This window comes from Periophthalmus magnuspinnatus, chromosome 1 (assembly GCF_009829125.3).
Source record: "Periophthalmus magnuspinnatus isolate fPerMag1 chromosome 1, fPerMag1.2.pri, whole genome shotgun sequence".
Lineage (NCBI taxonomy): Eukaryota > Metazoa > Chordata > Actinopteri > Gobiiformes > Gobiidae > Periophthalmus > Periophthalmus magnuspinnatus.
Window position 1 is genome coordinate 20,859,794 of NC_047126.1, and position 17,405 is coordinate 20,877,198.

The window sequence follows — 17,405 nt, forward strand, 5'->3', positions numbered from 1 at the left end:
AGAAACAGTTGGACAATCTTTTATTACATTTTTTTCACCCTATTGTTGCCTGAATGATGTAGTGTTTAAAAGTTTCAAATATCTATCCAAATTTCAAATCTAATCTCAAAATCACACAATTTATGGGCCACTTTTGGGTTGTCACGACAACCCTGAGCACAGGAGCAGAAACACTGGGCTCTGTAGGGGGCGTCTAAATTGAGAATCAAGTATGTGTCAGGACGCAGTAAAATGTTCCAATACTTCAACAAAACGTGATTTTCCAAGTGATATTTTGTAAAAACTATTGTCTTCTATTCTTTTCTTTTTCCTGCTTGTCTCCATGGAGCTGTTATTGCACGTGATGCCCCCGAGCCAAGATCTGTGAAGAGGCAACCCTGTCCTCTGTAAGAATTCATGTTTTTTTTTTAGGTATTTTTAGCAATCAAAACACCTGTAATTTAATAAATGCAAGAGTTATATGTTTAATGCCATACTGTGGAACATGAAAGCAAAGCGACAGTCTTTCCAAGCAGATGGTGAGCCCCCGCGAAAAAAAGACACAGTTAATGTTTATGAGTTGAGAAGGGCTTGTGGATGGGGATCGAAAACTCCTCTTGTCCGTTAATGTTACTATTGACCACTCCTGGATGAACGAGGGATTACGTCCAAATTGTACATGAAAAACAGGAGCATCTGTGGTAAAATTACTTCAGCTAAAATACTAAACATGTGCACTAATAAAAAAATAAACAATTTGTAAATGTTTTGTAACTATGTTTTGATTTCACTCTCATGTAGCTGAGTGTTTTCCATATTTTGTGATATTCTGAGTTAACCCTAATTTCTCCATTGAAATAACATCATCATCCACTCCACTTTGTTCCCCGTTATCTCCATTCCCAAATATAGAGTCATCAACATTTTCTCAGGGTGAAGCTAACTAGAAGCACTGCTCTGTCTGAAGTTCTGTTACACAAATTAGACTTTAATCTGATTTTTGTTTTAACACAATCAGATCATAAACTACTGAATCAGCTGGAACTACAAGAGATGAGCTGATTTGTGGTTTTAAACAAGTCTCTCTCAAACAGCACGACAGTCTCAAGTATTAGCCAACACTTTTTCAGTTAGTCTCAACGTTTTTGTTTAAAATCGCACAAACAGAACATATAAACGCCTGAAAATGTCTTATTTAAATGCATTTACCTTGAGATTTCAGGCTTCTTAAAATCTTAAAAGCGTTTGCTATTGTGTATTGTGTGTATTGCGTCTGAACATTCCGCCATAGACATACATGCAGCACCCTTCAAATTTACGTTCTAATATAAATAAACCTTTGACATACAAATTGTGCCATGCCAAATTGTGATATTGATTCAAATGTGATAGACTGTGAAGCCCTAATATAAATTATCAGTTTAAATATCTCCCACAAACATCGTCTTTACATTTATCACATAATCCTCTGGGAGACTGTGGGAACTGTACACATGCAGACGTCAATAACAATGGAGATTCTGGAGAAAGAGAAAAGGGGATAGATAGAAAGGGAGGAGAAAAAATGGGGGGGGGGGTGACAGTGATAAAGGAGGGATGAAAAGTGAGCAAAATAGAGAGGAAAATGGGAGAGGAGGGGGGTTGAGAGAGGAAAGGAGGCGGAAAGAAAGAGTAAGTAGTAAGAGAGACAAGAAGATAAAGAGATGGGGAAAGAGGGGGGGAAGAGAGACAGATTGAGTATGAAAGAGGAGACAGACATATTTCAATCCCTCCTGATGTGTCAATTTTAATAGAGTGGAGTAGAGTAGCCAAAAATTGTAGTCAAAGTAAAAATAATGTTTATATTGGTCAAGTTGAAGTACAGAATAGTGGTCAAGGAAATGAATATTCAAGTAAGAGTAACTTAAGGAGTAACTGATAGAGTAACTGTCGGGACGCAACATGTTTTTGTAAGTATAAAACATTAAATAATGCACAAAACCATATATTTTCAAAGGATGGACCACAACACTTTGATAAAACTATGTGAAGGAGCAGTGCAAGAAACACAAATATAAAGCTTTTGTCACTTATAGACTTACTCACAGTGGGAAGAGTAACCAAAACTTTTACTTAAGTAAGAGTACTGTTACTTCAATTAAAATATGACTCAAGTAGGAGTAAAAGTACACTGCTAAGTACACTCTCAAAAGTACAGTATCTTAAAAAAACAAAACAAAACTCAAGTACATGTAACTGCGTAAACATTCTAAACATTTCCTTTTAAGGTTGGTTCCATATGTCAGCTTATGTGATCTCCCTCGTAAGCCGACACGGTTGCACAGATGTGGGCCACTCTGCTCCACTGGCCCTGGTCTAATGAATGAGAATCCTTCAGAGGAGTTAAAACAAAGAGCTTATCTGAGGAGAGCAGGTTTCCCTCAGGTTCCCCTCAGCTCTGCGTGTTTGTGGACGTTACTCATTCATCAGACCGACGGTGTAGACTTAACCTAGACACTATCGATCCTCAGAGGACTGCTCAGTAAAGATCAGTTGCGCAATAAAAGAGCTTCACAGACTACGCAAAATATATGCAAAAATGTTGTGAAATATTAGAACAGAAATCTGATCATTTTTATAAAGTTTTGGTAAGACCTTTCTTAGCCTTAATAAAGCATGAAGAAAGACTTAGTTCATAATCAACAAATAGTTTGAGAGTGATCCTGGCTAAGTAAATACCCCTTAATTAAGTAGTAGTAAGTAAGTAGTGTTTTTCACAATACTGAAATTTCAAACTCAATTCCGATACCACAATGATAATAAAAATAACTACTGAATGGCATTTTCAGCATTAAATCATAGTACTTTCTTTCATATTACCGTGTGGTGTTATATCTGTGTACTCCCTCAGTCGTCCAGGTAGGTTCCATAGTGGTCCATGGGCATATACTAGTCTATGTGTCTTATACTTGTTCTAATATGACTCAAGATCATTCTAAAGCTATTCACGAAAGGTTAATTCAGTTTTTCATGCTTTATTAAGGCTGTATATAGTTTGGTTATTATAAAGGTCCATCTCTACATTATGATTTTGCTAATTTTTGGTCTGAATCCAAAACAATTGTGACAAGAAAAGAGGCAAAGTGTAAATGTTGGTGCAAAGCTAAGCCCAATACAGTTAAAGTATATAAGCCAAGCAACCAAACAATCTTGTATAATGTTAAGATTTCTCATTTCTTTTGAGCAATATTTCATCTGCAGACAAAGGAACTCCACAACATGAATCGACTAAACAAGCCTTTGAGACAGTTTCTTGGACTGACCCTCTGGTTTTGCACAACAGTAAAGACAGACATATTTATCCATCTGTCGACTTGCACACTGCATTCAAACTGTGTCATGTTGCCCTTGGACAGACCTACTGAATATATGAATCAGGGTTGGTGTCAGTTCTATGGCAGGAAAAAAATCAGGAACAAAATTTGATAAACTGCTTCATTACATAAACCTTTATTATTAACAAAACAAGATACTCTCTTATTTAAATGTTTAAAGGGGTATTACACTTCTATGGAGTATTAATTACATAAACATGACATATTTAAACCTAAAATTCTTTCAGTTTTGTTTTTGATGCTCTGTTTGCTCGCTGTTTTGGGGTAAGCTTGTTGGCTGAGCTTTAGACAAGATGCAGAACCCTCCCCAAGGATCTTAAGGAGGGTTCGACTACAGCTCAGGAGAGAATGCAGCATTACTCAAACTTGCATGAAATGATTCTGAAAACCACTTTAGGCAGGTTTTTGATAAGGGAACAACATTATAACATGGTAGAAAACCAAACCCATCTCCAATAGAGGCAGGTCAAAACCTCCAGCAGCAGCAAACTCAGGCTATGGGAAAACGCCATCTGCCTTGACATCAAAAAGATAAAGGTTATTGGTCATTGACTGGTTCACTGTGGAAACAAAACTCAGACGAGCGGTTAGTTATAGAAGCCTTCATATTACATGGACTTTATAAGCTTAATCCTGAAAATCTATTATTCTTTCACATTTTAGTTCAGTGGGTTGCATGACCATTATTACCCCGGCTTGTTATCAGTGCTTAAACGTGAAAACTCTAGAATTAACTATTGTATTCTGATATAAGGTATTTGGAGAGAAGGGGAAATCAACCTTGTGAAATCTTGCTTTTTTACACGAATGTTTGCTTTTTTTTCTCCTTTATTTCAAGCACCTGTGGTTCACTTCACATTAATTGAAATGAAGTTGGACTGGCCACAGTAGCCCCTCCTCACCCAGTGGTTGTGGACCTAAACAACCGCTTAGTATGATTATGCCATGGGCCAGCTCTGCATCCACTGAAAGACTTAGAATTCAGGAGGGGACTTTCCTATATAAAACACAGCATATAATGAGACTTCATATTGATTCACCCATTACCAAAAGGCACATTTCAGACATCAACATCCAACTTAAATAAGTAAATGAAATCAGGGTTATACTTTATTTTTCACAAAGCAGCTGCAGTAGCTCGAATGGATCTAGAAAGTCTAATATTCTAATTTGTTTTCCTTGTCATGCTTCTCTCTCAAACCACTCTCATGGCCTGGGTTATGTCAACAAGTCCCGCGCTCAACATTGACCCTTCACTTCGGCAATTAATAGAGCCCATAGCCAGTGCACGAGGACATCAAAACAGTAACAGACTGGACCCCCCACAGGCATAGGTCAAGGCTGCTCTCTTTCTTTCTCTAAATGTCTCTAAACGTAGAGAATTTGACCCCTTTGCACAGCCAATGTTTATGTGCGTTCACCAAATTGGATTGCTACACTTTTTGGCTGTGCACTCACAGAGGTCTGAGGAATTTGAGCTGATATGAAAATAATTGCACCACTTAGGCTAAGTTTGACATGCTAACAAGTGTTGTGTTTGTAGGGTTTCAAACAGGTGACGTGATATGTTCTAGTGTTTAGGTGTAAATTTGTTATAACTAATTGTACAACTTCGGGTGCCGCATTTGAACTTGTGTCTGCTGTTTTGTATGGGCAACATGACAGGGCAATTTATTTAGGTGTAGTTTTTAGATTACTTTGGGGTATGCTGTTTATGTAATAAGTTGACCCCGACATAAGTTGCTTTGGGTATGGAAACATCCAAATATTTTGAAAAACTGACTTGAACAATTATGCAGTTGTGCAGAAACATATGTTCCAACAAAGCAATGTGGAAATTATTTGTCATAAAAACAAACTTTGAATGTCCCTCAATGTCTCTGGAGGTTTAAACCTGTCAAGAGAGGTGGGAGGCACTGACGGGGATCCCTGGATCTTAGGAGCTAGAGAGTACCTGGCAGTGGAATAGGTCTACTTTGCATGTTCTTAATAATGCAAGAAGGACCATTGACTTTCTGTTCAAAAGTGCAGAGCTACGCAGCCTCAGCCCTTCATACTGGCATTTCACCTAGCACATAGCAGCAAATTTTCATGCACGTGCTTTTATTATTATTTTTTTTAATGCTTTGTATAAATTTGTTAATACTATAAAACTGGCGGAGAAAGGGTCTAAGGGAATTTTCAGAAAACCCAAGACTCAAATGCTGGACAATTCAGAAAAACTCAAACACACATGAATCAAAATACAACTTTTAGTAAGATAATGATGAGGGAAGACAAGCTTATAGAAGTCAATTTTACACTGTGGTGGCAAGAGTACTGCAAATTTGTCCTCAAGTAAACACACAGTTACATGGCTAAAAATATTCTCACAAGTACTGCTTCCAAAACGTAAAAAGTACACATTCAAATTCTACTCGGTAGTTACAGATTTTTAGCAGCATTAGATCAGCATTTTATATAAATTAAACAGTTCAACGCTGAATTTAATAACCACATATTCTATCAGAGCAGATGATGCAGTGCTTCGAATGTTCCTTGATACAGTCAGCTTATCTTTCCTGCATGAATTCATTAAATAATATGTTTTTTTATTGCTTACATGAAAAAACATGCATCCTAACTTTGAGTGGAATTCCCTTGCCGCAACTCTGACCTGTAACTTGGCCTGTTGGCATCACCTATTTGTCTCTATAGAGATGGAGAAATTTAATGCCATACAGTGGAACATTCCAGGCAAAGCAATATAAACTCTGTGGAGACAAAATGTGCCGGACCCTTCACCATCAAGGTTACAAAGTGCATCTTTAAGAATTTATAAGATATATATGGTATTGTATCAATATGTAGATGCTTTTGTTTGTTTTTAATAACAAAACCCTTTAATGATTCATTTTTATTCAATTTGATCTGTTGTATCAGCTCCAGACCTGTCCAACAAGTTAATTGCACTGTAGACACATTTGTTAGTGTTTATTTTTTCCTTATAAGGCATTAGGTTGTTATCTCTTTACTACCTTAAAAGTCTAAAACAACTCCAGCTGGAAACATGGAAGTGACACAGCAACAACAGGAAAAACTCCAGGAATCCCAGGAATTCTCTGACAATTGAACACATCACTGTGAATGGTGTGACTGACTGGATGTGTGCACGCAAAACCAACGCAAAATTCCACTGAGAGCCATTGGTGATACCTTCAGGGAATGTTGTCGGAGCATTTTGTCCTGTTTTGTCTCAACGTTTGAAAGACTGAGGCGTAAAAGAGGAATGCGCACTGACAAACAACACCTGCTGTATAAGGACACACCTGCTGCCCCAAAACAAGCAAACCATCAGAGAGGCACTAAAAGAAATGGCACAGGAAAAGAAATAATTCCTCATCAATTGTAATGTATGAAATGTTCAAATGTTTTTTAAGGTAGGATATGCTTAGTTCTCCAAAACATGTTTACAAAAAGATGAACAATACTAGAGTGACCTCAACAAAAAAGAGAGCCTCGTCCAGCCACCTGCTCGTCTCTATTGAAATGTTACTGCTTTGTTTGGAATGTTCCACAGTATGGCATGAATCTTAAATGGTACAAGAAAAAAATATTCCTCATCCTAATGTAATGTATGAAATGTTGAAATGTACTTAAGGTTGGCTATGCTTTGTTCTCCAAAAATGTCAATAAGGAAGATGAACAATAAGACCATCTGATGTTTTTGCTTCATTGTGGAGATGTCTCTGAAAACCTCCTCCTCTGTCAAATGGGAGCAGGTGTTTGTTACAGTATTATTATATCTAGTCTAAATTTCTAATATCCCAGGTTAACCATTTACCTCCTCATCCCAGGCACAGGCCAGAGTTTGATCTTGTTCAAGATTCAAGATTCAGAATCAAGCTTTAAAATAACCCAAACTTAACTTGAAACCATTTGAAGAAACAGGGAGTAATGCTGCCCTCTTGTGGTTATGTACCTTACTATAGTCATAAAATAAAACTTTACAGTGTGAAGCCTATATATATGTCCTGCCTTGCACAATAAAAATATGAATCTATATGACAAAAGTCTGTATATTACGGGGCAGTAAACGCATAGAATGGCAATGACTGAATGAAATAAATAAATGCAGATGAGTTACAATTACTAGGACAAAAGAGAATTTGCTTTTTTACTGAGGCCTTTGCTAATTTACAAACTAATGACTGGAGTATCTGGAAATAATAGGATAGTTACTAGTACTTTTATTTTTACTAATTAATGTAACAAGTTGGAGAACCAAGATGCGCATCGTGACTGCGCAGACGAGGAAAAACACAGCCCGCATGTTTAACCCATGCTGTTTAAACGAGGCCGAAAAACTAGTCATGCTTCAAAACTAACTACTAAAAAACGGAAGTTTACTTTTAAAATAGAACATATTCATATTCATTGTAAATTAGTTCGTGTTTTTTGAGTATATTTTGCCGGTAGTTTATTTTATTCTTAATATTTTATCTATTACGATATTTATATAGTCAGAAATGCGAAGCAGTTATAATTTAAACGAACTAAAAACCCAATTATGTTTTATTTTGAAGGTTTATACCGGATGTGGGTTAACATTTTACTGCCAACTGGATACTCTTTCCATACGTTCCCTGTAGCCTCGTTGTGCATGGTATCTTGAGTAGTAAGTGTGTTTATTTCAACAATTTAACGATGTAATTCACAATTTACTTTTGTGTATCAGTGGGTATTTTAGTTTTGTGGTCACCTTTCGTTGGGTTGAATTCTTTAGTTTGATAAAGGAAGGTAAACAAGTCGATGCTAGTGCATGCAGCTAGCATGTGCAGCTTGAATGTGATTCACATTTTCTGTTTATTTGGTATATTTCATTGAATGCGTCAATACAATAACTGTTCAATCGCAATTAAAGCCAACTCTAGTTTCATTTCTGTAATATGTCAGTGAATGGATTTGATAGTGAAGGACTATCAAATGACATTTGAGGTTACAATTATCATTACAACACTAACATTGTCTAAATTGTTTATATATATATATATATATATATATATATATATATATATATAATCGCACAATTAGCATGACTGATAGGATAATATGTCAAAAAAAAAATCCATCCATAATTTGCAATATGTAACATCTACCCACCCAAATTCAGCTGGCTAGTTTTAACCTAGGTTCCCATTCAAATTGCTGTTTCTATTTTATTGCAATAACAATTTTAGCTCACAATCTAACCTACTTCTGTTTTGTTTTGGGTTTTTTTTGTTTTTTTAGAAATCTTTTGTAACTTTTAGATGGAAGAACCAATACCAGAGGATACCTTGCAGAGCCCATCATCCCCAAAAGTAAAGTTCTCACCATTCAAAATTTTATCTCTCTATTGATTTTATTGCAATTTCATCTTGTGCTCTAACCATCTTATTTGTATTGTAACTTTCAGATGGATGATAAAAAGCCAGTGGACAGTTTGCAGAGCCCATCATCTCCAAAAGTAAAGTGTTCACCATTGAAATTGCGAATTCTGTTAGGGCTGCATGATTTTGGAAAAAAAAACAAAAAAACATTCAAATCAATTTAAGTTTATTTATATAGCAGATTTAATACAACTTCAGCAAAAAAAAACCAAGTGAACAGACTACACGATTCATAGGAAAAGAACCATAAAACACTAAGGTATCATGTCTAGCTAGTATTAAATACCAGGGAGAACAAGTGGGTTTTCAGTCTAGCCTTAAACTTTGCTAAAGACTGAGAAGATCTGACAGGGAGCCTCATTTGTAAAATGGAGATACTGGTAGATGCCCCCCAATGGTCAATGGGTTAAATGTGATCACTTCTCAATATAATGTTGTAGTAACATCAGACATTTAAGTTGCTTTTAGCTTTAATACCGGCACCAAAAATTTACATTTTAACCAAAAAGAGCTTACTTTTTACTAAACTACAATTTTAATTGAAACAATTATACATCTTGTTTTGATAATTTTCTTTAGTCTGCAAAACATTTTTTGAGAAAAAAGCGACAGTTTTATTTTTAGGCATAATCCCCCAGCCCTAGTTTGGAGAGCTCTAAATTACAGGTACAACAAGATCTTTATTGTGCAGCTCTAATTTCTATATTGATTTTATTTGGGGGGTTTTCAGTTACTCTTTCAGCTCATGTTCTAACCTTTGCCCTGATTTGTATTGTAACTTTTAGATGGTTGAAAAAATGCCTGAGGTTACCTCACCCACCACACCAACCTCTCAAGTTGAAGGTTCAGTTTCAGATCTCACAGTTGAGCAAAATGTGCCAGAGGAAGAAGTTTCACAGACGTTACTGGCTCCAAAAGATGAAGAAATTGATATGGATGTCACAAATCAAATGGAGAGCCTAAACGTTGAGCCTGGTCAATTGGACGCTTCAACACAACTCGCTCAGACAGAAAAATGTCAAGACAAAGAAATGCAGATGACAGAAAATCAACCGTCAACTGCCGTCTTAACTGAAGAACAGAACTCTGACTCAGATGAAGATTCAGACAGGTAAATTAATGAATAGTGTTCTATGCTGGCTTGGGAATGCCTTCTCTCATTCCAATGAAATCAGTGTTAGAAGTTAGTGTAATGATAAAGTAATGGAGAATCGAGTATCAAGCAAATCTTCTATTAATTAAAACTAATTATGTCAAAGTGATATTTTTGCTAACGCTAATACTTTATGTATGTATTTATAGCACTCTAAACTTCTAATGCCATTTAACACACAAAATTATCCATTTAGCGTACAAAATTATCTAGTCTGCAATCTGCAAACTTTACATGTTTTTACTGACAGATCTCTGGACTATGAAACACCAACCCAAAAATTGCAACACACAAACTTTTAGATCACAGTTCGATTAAAATGTGATTAATTCAAACAATGCTATTAGAGAAATTGCACTGCTGTGCTGTACCAAGAGCACTCACTGCCAGAATCATAGCTAGACTGGACTGTATTAGACTGGAATGGACACTATCACAATGTCCTGAGGGTGTATTTCTACGGGTGTTGGGTCCCATACTAGTGGTCAATAAACCTGTCTTGCATAGAACTCCAGCTTCAGGCCTCTTCTCTTCAACTCTTGGGCTACTACAACTTATTCTACAACAAATGAAATATTTAAAATACTGTATTACAATGGAATGTTCCAGCCACTTGTTTTCATGTCAGAAAGCTTTTGATACCTCAATATATGTGATTCTTTATACACATGTTTTCCTCTGGTCTGCAGTGACAGCTCCTCTTCCTCCTCCTCTTCTTCCTCATCTTCCTCCTCTTCTTCATCTCCGTCTGTTCGAATGCTGGAAGAAGATGACGATGAAGGCTTCAGTCAACCCGCCCCCATCAGAATACAAGGAGAGGTCCTGCTCGAGGTCGGTCTCAAAGAAATCCATGTTTCACTATTACCACTATTGCTGTTTTATTCTGCTTTTGTTAATATGCGTGTTTCTTTTATATTTGAGTTTGAGTTTGAGTTATACATGATCATACCGCATACCTGGTAACATTTATGTTTATCTCCAAAAATGGTTTTCTGACTATACCTATACTGTAAATAAGTCAGTTATCAGGCTTTGCTTATTTATTTTATATGATTTACCTAGTGTGTTTACTTCAATTAATTAGGTCAAGTCAATTAATTAACTTCAATTAAAATCTCATAAATAGGATAAGTTTCCTGACTAGTTTTAGAATGGTCTTAAGCTGCACCAGAACTAGTATAAGGTCATATCATTAAAGCATTTAAGTACAATTATTTAGTGTTAAAAATCAAGTATTTTTCAAATTGTCTGCTAAGTATCAACATTGGAATTTAGACTTTCCCTTAGTATCGAAACTGAAATTGTCATGTAAATGGAAAACTGCAGATAATTAATATATGTGTATCATATCAGTATACCTTACTTAAACAATGATTTCTGAACAGGAGTTGCCTGTGGCGGAAGTGGCGAGTGTGACTTTACCAGAGGACGCAGAGCTGCAGCCTGTAGGAGCAGTCTCCAATATTTTAAATTCTCTAGGTGGGTTTACACAAAGCCATATACAGCACCCTGTGAGCAAAAAGGGTGTGAAAATGTTATTATTTCACTTCAGGTTTTTCAAAAGCTTAAAAATAAAAATTTGTTTTTTCGGCAGTTGTGGTGCAGTCGTTCAAAGACAGTCCTGCCCTGAATGAAGACAGCCTCCTCTTCACATCTGAACGAGTCTCTGTGGGAAAGGTGAGGAACATTCTACACTGCTGTTCATCAGCTGTAATGTATTATATTTTAAAGTTTTTTTTACTTTAAGCATTAACACGATCAACTAAATGGAACAGGAAAAGACGGAAATCCAACCAGACAAAACAAAATGCAAACTTTGCTGCTGTTTGATGTGCAAATATATACCTTTAAAATGATAGTATATATTGTAATAAATAATAGGTTATTTATTTATTTATTTATTTTAACTCTCCTGGACTGAAAGAAATGCATTTATCAGTATAGGCTCTGCCAATTTGCCCTGTCCTACTTTGCTCATCATCCTCCTCCTCCTATTGCCAAAGTAACTCCTACAATAGATAGAAGTCATCCACACTTGCATCCAGACTGTGTGTAGTGGTCTGATTTTGACATATGTGATTAAATGTTTTGTTTTGGGTTTTTTTAACTTAGCGTAATAGTAAATGTACCTTTTGAGTTTTCATGTTTCATGTTAACATATTCCTTGTTGTCCTCTTGTGCCCCCTGGTGTCAGGTGTTTGAAGTGTTTGGCCCTGTGTGCAGTCCATTTTACATCGTGAGGTTTAACTCTGAGAAGCAGATTCATGACAGAGACATCACTGTGGGGCTGACTCTGTTCTGCGCTCCAAATATAAAGGAATATACAGACTACATCCTCACTCAGCAGCTCAGACTGTAAGTACCACACTGTACAATGATGTCCCTCTATCAGATGGAGGCAGGGCCAGTCCTGTATGAATGATGTGGTATATATTTAACAGGGAAAAGGGATCTGACGCATCCTGGAAAAATGATGAGGAACCACCTGTAGAGGTAAATTATATCACATAATCTATGCATTATTACAGTTTAAATACAGTTTGGTTTTGTGTATTAGTTGGTTGTGTTTTTTTGTATTTTTTTATTTTCTATCTATACATCTATCATCTCTAAAGAAGTGTGATGTGTGTACAGTAAATACTTCTGTGTCCAGGCTTTGGATTACAGTGATGACGAAAAGGAGCAAGAAGCCAAAAAGAAAGGAAGGAAGAAGAGGAACCACAACAGCTTAGGTACAGACTGTTGAAGTTTGAACTGAAGTTTGCATTACTTTTCACTGTGGTCTTGATCATAATCTAAAATAAAATGCTTGAATACAAATACCAAAAATGTAAGATATTTAACATGTGTTCCTGCAAATATCTATATCCCAGGAAACTAGTATGTATGTACAGTGTATGTGTAAACTAGATTCACTGTCTATTCTGTTCATGTCATTCTTTCGTCTGCAGATTCATTGACTGTTGTGAGTAAAATAAATTGGTGTAAAAGAATTTAGAAAAATTCAAGATTGTTTATGTCCCATGTTGTTTGAACTGCATTATTTTCTGTTCTTTTCAGATAACACCACTTCTCAGAACAACCAGAATCCCCACCAACATCAGCCTGACACCAGGACTTTCCCTCCCAGACACCACCGTCCTCCCTTCAGGCACCAGAACCAGAGGAACCCTGCTTTTCGCCCGTCCAGACCCCCACCTACTCCTCCCCACCATCACCGGCCCCCTCCTCCTCCACCGGGACAGCCCCACATGTACCCGCCCCCTCCTTGCCCCTACCCCCCTCACGCTCCTCCCCCACACCTGCCTTCAAATTTCCACATGTACCCTCCGCCGCCCGCCTTCTTCAATCCGGCCTTCGCTGCCCCCTTCTGGTCACCAAACGCCATGTCTTACTTGGATCTCCCTCCACCCCCTCCTCCTCCTCCGCCACAGTGAATGTAGTTACTTTTTACTTAAAGGTGCATTGTCATTTTTTCTGGTGAGGGGTTCGCCACCTGCTTGTCTTTGTGACAATGCCTTATTTTGCCTAGAACGGCATTTGACCTGTGTGTCTTACATTTCTACAATTATAGGTCCTTTTATTCCTCAAAAATATTATTGTATTCCTACAGTGAGTGGACTCACCTCTACATAGACTAACATGTAACTTGGCCTGTTTGTTTTATCTGATTGTCTCAATTAAGATAAGTTTAATGACTGTTGATTATTCTAGGCAAATTTATAACATCTTCATGGAGACAAGCAGGTGGTGGATCCTTCACCAGAAATGTCATAGTGCATCTTTTAAATAGTATCTTGTAATTAGAAATTGGTGCTAAGCGAAGCTTAAAGTCAAATTGCAGATTGAATGTTTTAAGTTGGGCAGTCATATTCGTTAGGGCTGCAAGATTAATCACAATGAAATTGAAATTGCAATTTCAATGGATGCAATCAGCAAATCGCAAAGGCTGGAGTTTTTGATGTGCCATAATCTCCTCCACAAATCTAAAAGTATTTCTTATTCTGCAAAAGCTCGTTACCCTGAAATATTGTCAGTTCACGTTTGAGTCATTTCTCTTGGATTTTTTTTTTTGTCAATTCTTCTGGACTCCTTTTGAAATGTAAACTTTGCAATTGCAGTTAGATTTTCAACTTATGTTGAATAATAGGATTCTATACAATGATTGTCAAAAAAAAATCAAAATTAATATATGTATTTTTTGGGAAAAATATCTAAAAAACCAATGAGGTGCCAAATGACTCAATTATGATATGACCAAACTAGTAAATTGTCCTATTGTCCAGCTGTACTTGACAGACTTTAAAATAACGAGATAACGTAACATTTCTGCACTTTATTTTATTGTAATTTCCTGGATCAAAAACTGCATCCTGTAAACACTTCTAGTACATTATATAGACTGTAGGAGATTTGTTTTAGCTAGTCTTTCTCCTCAAGCTTATGTGGAAAAACAAACATATTTACAAACACATTTCTAATGGATTGCAAAACATTTGTTTTGTTCCCAAGCTAAAGAAAAGTGCAGTAGTCAATAATCAGTTCATCAAGTCAACTTTTAAGAAAATGTTGACAATTCTAGTTCAATTCTGCGCTGCCATCACAGCATTGCAGCTACACAAAGATCATCTTTGTTTGTTTATCATTTCTTTGATACACAAAATAAGGATGGTATTTAAAGGTAACCTAAAAATAATCTTTACTTTCTGTTTTAGGGTCAAATGATCCTGTTAAAGGTCCTATATTACACAAATGTTGTAGTGTTACCTCATCAAAAACATACCGAGAATTGTGTTTTGTTTCATTCTCATATGTTTGAGCAATCCTTTATTACTAGTCTGTCTTCATCTCCAAAGGTCAAAATGCTCTGTTCCACATTGTGATGTCATGAAGTGGTAGTTTTAAAGTTAACAGCTCCTTTTACCTTTAGTTCAGTAAAGATTGGCAATTCCAGGGCTGAAATCACCCAAATGTGTCTTGTGAAGATGTATGGCATTTAAAACACAGAAAACACTCCACCTTGTGATGTCATGTGGTAATACAGGAAGTGCACCACTGTTTGAGAGAACTACATATGCAGGGTTTGTGTTTTAAATATGTTGGATGAAACAAAACACAACTCAAGGTATGTTTTTGATGAGGAAATAACATAACTGATCAGAAAATAGTAGAGTAATATAGGGCCTTTAATAATAATCTTGGACACAAATAACTTACTTTTTACTGTATAGCACTGTGTAGTTTAGAGATGTTAATCAGACTGAGTATTGTACAATTGAGTTATACTGCACAAATTGATTTCCTTCTTTGATTTATTTTATTTTTTTCTAATTTTTTGAATACTGTACCATTATATTTGTTTTATAGCAATGCTGTCTCACTGTTGCCTAAAAAGAAAATAATTATATATTTTTTAGTAATTGTGAGCACCTTATTAGCTTTATCACTATCATTTTCACAAACTGCCTCTTAGAATGGGGCTAAGTAGTAAACTCTGTGCATTTTAAGCACATCATGTATATGATATACTATGTATGCAATGTACACCTCTACTAATATTGGCATCACTGGAAAATATGGTAAAAAAAATTATGAATAGTTGAATATATTTTAGAGTATATTCTAGGCAACTTCTTATTTGGGCAACACAGTTGGTGGAGTCCTCTGATCCATAGGTTGACGCTTCAACTCCCACTCTCAACATAACACTGCAGTTGTGTACTTGGGCAAGACACTTAACCCACCTCGCCCCCAGTGTCTGCATACACTGGGTATACAAGTGTGTGAATGGGTGAGTGGCTCCTTGATGAAACCTGAAGGTAGAAAAGTGTTATATAAGTTATTTGATTGGTCTAAATTGGCATCCAGCTTTACTATAAGAGAAATAATAAAACATTTTAGGTAACTCTGTGTAAATTAGAGATGGTCCAATATGGATTTTTTTGAGCTGTTATTTGTCTGGCTGTTGTGGCCCATAACAGATGTATGTCAATCCTGATATTAAGCTTTTAAAATCCATAACAGGACCAAAAATGTGTCAAGTTATTGTGAAGTTTACAAATGAACTTTTCGCTTTTCTAAACATAATAACAAAATGTATTCTTTTGGGATACAACCTCATGTAACATGAGGGTGTAAACATACATGTATATTTTAACATAATGTCTGATCTTTTTCTTTTGTACTCATTGGTGTTTTTGAACAGACTAATCTTATGCAGTGTGGATAAACAGAGAATGACACATGATACTGGGAAATGGTCACATATATAGTGCTTTTCCACCTGTAAGGCACTCAAAGCCCCTCACCCATTCACACACACATTTATACATCAGTGTATGCAGACACTGGGGGCAAGGTGGGTTGAGTGTCTTGGGATTTGAATCATCAACCTTCGAATTTGACAAACACAGCTACACAACACAACTTCTGTCGCCCATGGCCACACAGAGATCAAGGCCAGTACAGAGAAAAAAAACAAAAACATTGATGCCAAATATCAGCAAGTCTGTTCGATACCAATATCTGGGGAAGCTCTATCTTTAATAACCGATAACCCATCCCAATTTAGTCCTGGTCCCACTACACAAAGTTGCCTACAATCAGAGATGCCAGTTTCAGTGGAGCTCATTGTATAATTTTTGTTTACTGTGATTCCTAATGTCATTATTTGGTTTGTCATAGTTTTTTGTACTAATGGAAAATACTATATACTTGTACAGCACAAAATAAATGTCTAACAAGAGTTGAACCACACTTCAATTGTGTAACTTGTTTTTAAGTTGTTCGGAAATATATGCAAGTGTGTAGAGTTTTGCAAGAGGATGTGTTCACATGACCTTATGTATTTTAATTGCTCAATAAACCCCAAACCACATTTATTGTTTATTTATATTTTTGTGATACAGAAAGTAGAGCACCATTGTATTTTGCTCTGTAGTTAGAAATGTTCTACCAGTGACATTATTATTGTCATATGAATATATATTTCTTATTTCAGCATTATATTAGAAATTAGATTGCTGCATGTATAAGGACTAGGGAAATCGTTTGTTTGTTTGTTTGTTTGCTTCCCTGATATTTTTTTGTTATATTTTTGTTTTTTTCTTGGCGTCTATCATTTTAAAGGTGCTTTAGGTAACTTGTTCCTGAAATCTTATTGTATACCCCAAAAAATAACCAAAAAGTCCCCAGTAGTTCAAAGAAAATGTACACACGATAAATATTGACCCCAAAAAATATTGTTCCTGCTTTCATATACTGAACGACAAGTGAATATAGTGATTATCTTATCATTATTAATTATTGTACAAATCATACAATGTGAATGATTCTGTTCAGAACCTGCTTCCATACTTCATACTGTGGCAAAAGAGGAAACGACTCAAGTCTTGTCTAATGGTTGTGTTCAAACAGGACAAGGTACATCTTGTTTAGTTTTGCAGTAGTGCATTGGACATTTTTAAAGATGGCTGTGCATTTTCACTC

General features: G+C 36.1%; 1 protein-coding gene across 1 annotated transcript; it reads left to right on the top strand.

Annotated features, from left to right (window-relative positions):
- The first annotated feature begins 7,966 nt into the window (after window positions 1-7,966).
- naf1 (nuclear assembly factor 1 homolog (S. cerevisiae)) lies at window positions 7,967-13,484 on the top strand. Its single transcript, XM_033964909.2, has 11 exons — window positions 7,967-7,998; window positions 8,645-8,695; window positions 8,791-8,841; window positions 9,550-9,875; window positions 10,607-10,748; window positions 11,303-11,396; window positions 11,512-11,594; window positions 12,112-12,272; window positions 12,359-12,410; window positions 12,571-12,649; window positions 12,978-13,484. The coding sequence occupies exons 1-11, from the start codon at window positions 7,996-7,998 to the stop codon at window positions 13,352-13,354; spliced, it is 1,419 nt and encodes a 472-aa protein (XP_033820800.2). The 5' UTR covers window positions 7,967-7,995; the 3' UTR covers window positions 13,355-13,484.
- The last annotated feature ends 3,921 nt before the right edge of the window (window positions 13,485-17,405 follow it).